Here is a 6,000-nt window from a genome sequence, read left to right as displayed (position 1 = left end):
AGAATAAAGAGTTTACATCCAAGTGCTTGCTTGTGCCTCCATTTATTCCAGCCAGGCCATGCTGTCCTTGGGGATTCTCCCTACACCGTGTGGTGGTTTTACCCAGCTGGGCAGCTCAGCTCCACCACGACTACTCTTTCACTTGCCCTCCTCAAACAGAAAGGGGGAGAAAATAAGATAAAACGGGCTCAAGGGTTGAGATAAGGACAGGGAGGCCACTCAAGAATTATGATCCTGGGCGAAACAGACTCAGAATAGGGAGATTATTACCTATTAAAATGGGCTAGAGCAGTTAGATACTAAAAGCAAACTAAAAACATGTTCCCCTTCCACCCTCTTCTACATCCACCCTTCCCCCAGATGGCTCAGGGGAACACGGTGTGGGGGCTATGGGATGAGGTTTAAGAAGGTGTACTGTGTCTGGCTGGGATGTTAACTTTCCCTGCAGCAGCCCATACAGTGCTGCGCTCTGCACTTGTAGCTAGAACAGCAGTGGTATCACACCGGTGTTGTGTCTGCTGCTGAGCAGTGCTGGCACAGCATCAGGACTCTCTCTAACCCTCCTAGGGGGTGGGCAAAAAAGTGAGAGAGAAACATCACCAGGGCAGCTGACCTAAACCAACCAAAGGGATATTCCATACCATGTGGGGTCACGCTCAGTAATAAAAGGTGGAAAAAGGAAGAAGCGGGGAGGGGTGGGCTCTCGTTGCAAAAACATCTGTCCTCCTCTTGAACACCGGCTACGTGCATTGAGGCCCTGCTTCAAGGACGTGGTCAAGCACTGCTCATTTGTGGGAAGTAGAGAGTAATTTCTTTCCTCTGCACTTCCCCATAGCTTTTACTTGTTTTGTTTAGTTATTCCCTTTCCCCCTCCCTCTTCCCCTTTCCCTTTTTCCCTTTAGTTGAATTGTTTAACTAATAATATTTCCTTAATAATATATATATATATATATATTTCTCTTTAATTAAATTATCCTTATCTCAACCCGTGAGTTGATCTTTCCTTTACTTCTTCCCCTCCTCATCTGAGGAGGGGGAGTGAGAGAGCGGTTGTGGTGTTCAGCTGCCTAGCATGGTAAAACCACCACAGAAGGCCAAGTTCCAGGTCTTGCACTTTGGCCACAATAATCCCATACAGTGGGATTGGGGCAGAGAGGCTAGAAGACCATTAAGAAGAAAGGGACCTGGGAGTGTTGATCAATGCTCAGCTGAACATGAGCCAACAGTGCGCTCAGGTGGCCAAGAAGGCCTATGGCATTCTGGCCCGTATTAGCGCAGCTACCAGGAGCAGGGAGGTGATCGTCGCCCTCTACTCAGCTTTCGTGAGGCCACACCTCGAGTGCTGTGTTCAGTTTTGGGCCACTCACTACAAGAAGGACATCGAGGCCCTGGATCACGTCCAGAGAAGGGCAACAAAACTGGTGGGGGGGTCTGGAGCACAAGTCTTATGAGGAGCAGCTGATGGAGCTGGGATTTAGTCTGGGGAAGAGAAGGCTCAGGGGAGACCTCATTGCACTCTACAACTTCTTGAAGTGAGGTTATGATGAGGATGGGGTCAGCCTCTTCTCTCAGATAACTAGTGATAGGACTAGAGGAAATGGCCACAAGTTGCACCTGGGGATATTTAGACTAGGTATCAGGAAAAACGTTTTCTCTCAGAGAATTCTGGTTCAGCCTGCCCAGGGAGGCGGTGGAGTCACCATCCCACCTGGTGTTCAAGAAGCACCTGGACGGTTGCTATGAGATATGATTTAGTAGCTTAGTGGGTAGTATTGGTGATAGGAGGACAGTTGGACTAGATGATCTTGTAGGTCCTTTCCAACTTTGTGTTTCTATGATTCCTTAGCCTCAGGCTTGCTCTAACTGGTGCATGCAGCTGGCCTCCTCACCTGGGGCTTCTACACCCGTCTGCTGAAGGTCTTCAGACTGTGGCCAAAGAAAGGACAGAGTAGGCAGCCTTGGCTTCCCCACACGTCCCTGAGGAATCCACCCACTACTAGGATCTCTAACAACGGAAAAGAAGCCTGTTCGGTGAGAAGTGGGCAGAGAAAGACCTGACTCCTCCTGCAGCAGCTTCGGTGCTGCAGAGGAACACACAGCGACCCTCGGCTCCTCTGCACCCTCCCCTGCCTGCGGCGGGACGGGTGCCGAGACCCGGGGAATCGCAACGGGACGGCGGCCGAGCGGCAGCCCCGCCGCCTACCCCGACCCAACGGAGGAAGAGGCGTAGCCCCCGCTGCCGCCTTTCAGTTCCGGCCTCCCCGCGCAGCCGCAGCCCGAGCCGCCGGGCCGGAGCGCTGGCCGGAGGCCCGCCGCGCTGCCATGGCGCCGAGGCGGTGCCGGGGCCTGGCTGCGGCGGGGTCCCTGCTGCCGCTGCTCTGCGCCCTGCTCCGCGCCGCCGCCGACACCAGCACGGGCCGAGTGGGTGTCAGGGCGCGGGGGCCGGGGCTGGGCCGGGGCGGGCCGGGCCGGGGTGCTGAGGAGAGCGGAGCGGAGCGGGGCGAGGCGTCTCTGGGGCCGGTCGTGCCGCGGCCGGGAGCGGAGCGGCCCGGGGGTGGGCTGGGGAGCGGGGGGGCGGCTCCCCGGCCCCGCTGCGCCCGGCTTCAGCCGCGTCGCTGTGCCTGGGCGCTGCTGGCCCGTCCGGAGCATCCCGGTATCTCTTCTAGGCCCTTGTCCGGCTGCTCTCCGAAGTGGCCGCTCTCGGTTGCTGCCGCCGAACTGCACTCAGGCGCGCAGTGTCGGTCCCTGGCAGCTTCTCTACCCGCACCCGAGCTCTTCTGAGCGCATCCAGTTCTCTGGGGAGAACCGGCCCACGAAGATAGCTGTGCCTCTTTTTCGTGCTCTCGAGAATCGGTCTCCCGGGAGGACCTTCCTGGTGTCCGCGCAGGAGCCGTGTTGTGGCCCTTTCCCTCACCCCCCGCCGTGTTGGAGCCTGGCTGGGAAGGAGAGCGATCCGTGGCGGTGGCACTGCTCGGGGCTGCTTTGGTTAGCGTGCTCCACCCTCGCTGCTCAAGGACAGCTTGTTGTGGTCAGACTGATGGTCTGTGTGTACCAGTATACTGTGTTGATTAGAGGCCGGCTTTAGAACTTTAGTTGCCAAGACAGGCGTAGTCTGTTCTCCCAGCAGTTTTGCAGTTTGGGCTGTTGGCGATGCCTCTGTTGACTAGTGCTGCATATCCACTTACTTTGTGAGATTTGGCATGGCTAGCCCTGTGCTGTTACTCTTCTTTTCAAGCTTTGGAAGCAAAGCCTTTCTCTCTCATGTGGAGTTTGATATCTTCATGCTGCCTCAAAGAAAGAGGAATTGTCCTCTCTCTTGTGCTCCTCCTTGCTTTAGCCCCTTTTTCCCACTCCTGCGTTAGGCTAAGGGGCAGTGTGCCTCTCCTGGTCGGAGCGAGCAGGCTTTTTAGCACTTGTGTGTTGATGACAGCATCCTGTGGGTGGGATGGATTGTTCTGGTGGCTGGTAAAAGCTTGTGGGTTATCTGTAGATCTTGTAGTAATCATGGTCTAAGTAGTAAGCATTGAATCAGACAAATGGGTTTTATACAGATTTTATAAATCTGTCTTTGGTATATGGAGCGCATTGTGCCTGTAGTAGAACACCAAAGCAGTTGGATGTTTTTCTGTTTGATGATAAGTACCCCAGGTTTCTTAACAGTGCTTGGGGAGCTTGTCAGCTGTATTATGTTAATTCCTGTTGGGTATTGGCCAGGAAAAAAAAAAAGGCTCTGGGTAGATGAATTAAAAGTTACCAAGCCTACATTCAGGGGTTGGTATTTTTTGGTCTTTACACTTAACATTGAATTGATGTTCCTTTTTCTCATGGTATTAAAATGACTCAAAATCTTGAATTACTTGGCTGTTTTTGAAAATGCAGTCCTTGGCCTGTGAGTTTGACGTGGTTTTATTTAAAGCTGTGTTTTGGGGAGGGTGGGGGGGAAACAAAGCTCCTTGAGGAGAGTTGGCTGTTTTTCTGATCTGAAAACTTGCTAGATATCTGGTATTAAAGGAAGAGTCCACCTAGCAAGGGTCTATGTAAACTTTGAGTTTGTTTTTGAAAGAAATACTTCTGTGTCTAGTGCAAACATAAAGCTGAACTTTTGTTTCTGGGGAATTGCCCAGGCCTGTTAAGCTGTCTGCTTGGAGCAATGGTCCAGAAGCAGCAGTAGGTGGGCAGTGGGTGATTTGGAGTGTATTGCTGTGGGGGCTGAGAAACCTTGTGATGGCCTGGGAATAGGGTGCACAGGAGGAACAAGAGAGGAGCTCAGCCTGCGCAAAGAATGGAGGTTCTTCGGCATTTCTGTGGTACCAAAGACCTATGTCTGCCCCAGTTATATTCAGTGGGAATGCTGGCCATTTTTAATCAGCAGGCCTGTCTTATCTAGTTAGGACAGTGGATAGTATGCTGGGTCTTCCTGGAGTTCAGCCAGTGTTAACAAACCTAACTGATAAAGAGAGGTGATTAAATTTCATGGGCTAGTTTGTCACCTTTCTTTTGAAGAAATGTTGTGATCTGTGAAGTTGAAAGCTTAATATGGCAGAAACTTACAATCTGTTTCTTTCTTTTTCAGGGTTGGTTAAAAACTTATGGCTACTTGCTACCATCTGACAGCCAAATGTCCGCCTTGCAGGCGGGAAAAGCTGTGCAGTCTGCAGTGGCCACTATGCAACAATTCTATGGGATCCCAGTAACAGGAGTTTTGGACCAGACAACTCTTGAGTAAGATTATCCTAGACTAATTTTCTCATTCCATTCTCAAAACCTTGTCTGTTAGCTGGGTAGTTACTCCAGGAGCCAGAAGTCCTCAAAAAGGATAGATTTCATTGTCTCAGCCCAGACAGAGAAGTCTTGATGTTTGTGAAAAGGCATCCCTGATGAACACATGTGGACAACTCCATCTCGATTTATTGTCAACAGTACACTGTTTGTAAGTGTGAGAAGCTCTTGTTAAATATCATTCCTGTTGCTAGTGCAAAGGTGAAACATGAATACGGTGAGTTTCTGAAGGCAATGAACATCAAGGGTTTTATTTATTGCTGTTTCTGTCTAGACTTAGGTAAAAATCTGACTCCAGAGATGATTTCTGATGTAGTATTTCTTAATCGGAGTTGTGAATCTGCATAGATGCTGCCTGTGGAGAGCTGCAGTTCTGAGTCTAAGAGAGTTGCAGCAGTCTAATGAGGACAGACGAGACTACAGATAAGGTCTTAGTAATGCTTTCTGGGGAGGACAGGCATCTCATGGTGAGCAAAAAAAGAAAGTGCAAATAATAGAACTTCGGCTCTGTTGGGGGCTTTAATAAGTAAGAGTATTTTTCTGGTGGAAAAGGAGGTGGTGCCTCTGTTTTACCACGTCTATGTCCAGGCAGGTTTTGCTCAGTGGGTGCAGATCCGATGGCTGATGGTGAAAAAGCTGAATGTTCCACATTCTGAAGCGGAGGTCTACCAATGCTTGAAACCAAATGTGTGTGTGCTTTGCAGGATTTTGCTGTTACCTCCACCTGTCCTGAATCAATAAGTCCGTATGTTGTATGGCTAGGATGAGCAGGAGTACCTGCTTAGGAGTAGGATTAATAGAAAACGAAGTTGCAACTGCTGCTAGCATTGAACCTGTATTTTGGGAGGAAGGGGAGCATCTACATGGGCCTTGTTGGGCTCTGTCACCTTTTGAGATACTGTGGCTAAAGCTCTCCCTCTGTCCTGGAAGCTGAGGAGAGGGAGAAGAAATGGCAAGGCAGACTGGCTCTCAGAGCTCCAAGTTACTCAGGCATTTGCTAAGTTGTTATTTCAGTTTATGTTATGGGTTTGGAGATTCCAACTATGAATTTTCCTGTCACTTCTGTCAGTGTTGTGAACTCCATGCCTTTAAAGCTTCAATGTGCAATTGGTCTATGCAAAGTTATTAGTTTCTGTGGCTTCCTTATTAGGCAACAAATTCTACATCTTCTGATTACGCTTAATATAGAAGCCTAGTTTTCTTTATCTCCTTCCCCACACA

General features: G+C 50.2%; 1 protein-coding gene across 1 annotated transcript in view; it reads left to right on the top strand.

The window, feature by feature from the left end:
- Positions 1-2,190: 2,190 nt before the first annotated feature.
- The window catches only part of MMP24 (matrix metallopeptidase 24), a 46,075-nt gene continuing 42,265 nt past the window's right edge, over positions 2,191-6,000 (top strand). Inside the window, exons 1-2 of the mRNA XM_035343481.1 lie at positions 2,191-2,421; positions 4,574-4,722. Coding sequence (XP_035199372.1) covers positions 2,323-2,421; positions 4,574-4,722 — 248 coding nt within the window. The 5' untranslated portion in view covers positions 2,191-2,322. The remainder of the gene's footprint in view (positions 2,422-4,573; positions 4,723-6,000) is intronic.

Source organism: Oxyura jamaicensis, chromosome 20, assembly GCF_011077185.1.
Source record: "Oxyura jamaicensis isolate SHBP4307 breed ruddy duck chromosome 20, BPBGC_Ojam_1.0, whole genome shotgun sequence".
Classification (NCBI taxonomy): Eukaryota; Metazoa; Chordata; class Aves; order Anseriformes; family Anatidae; genus Oxyura; species Oxyura jamaicensis.
Note: the sequence above shows the minus strand (reverse complement) of the source record. Positions and strands in the feature narration are given on the sequence as shown.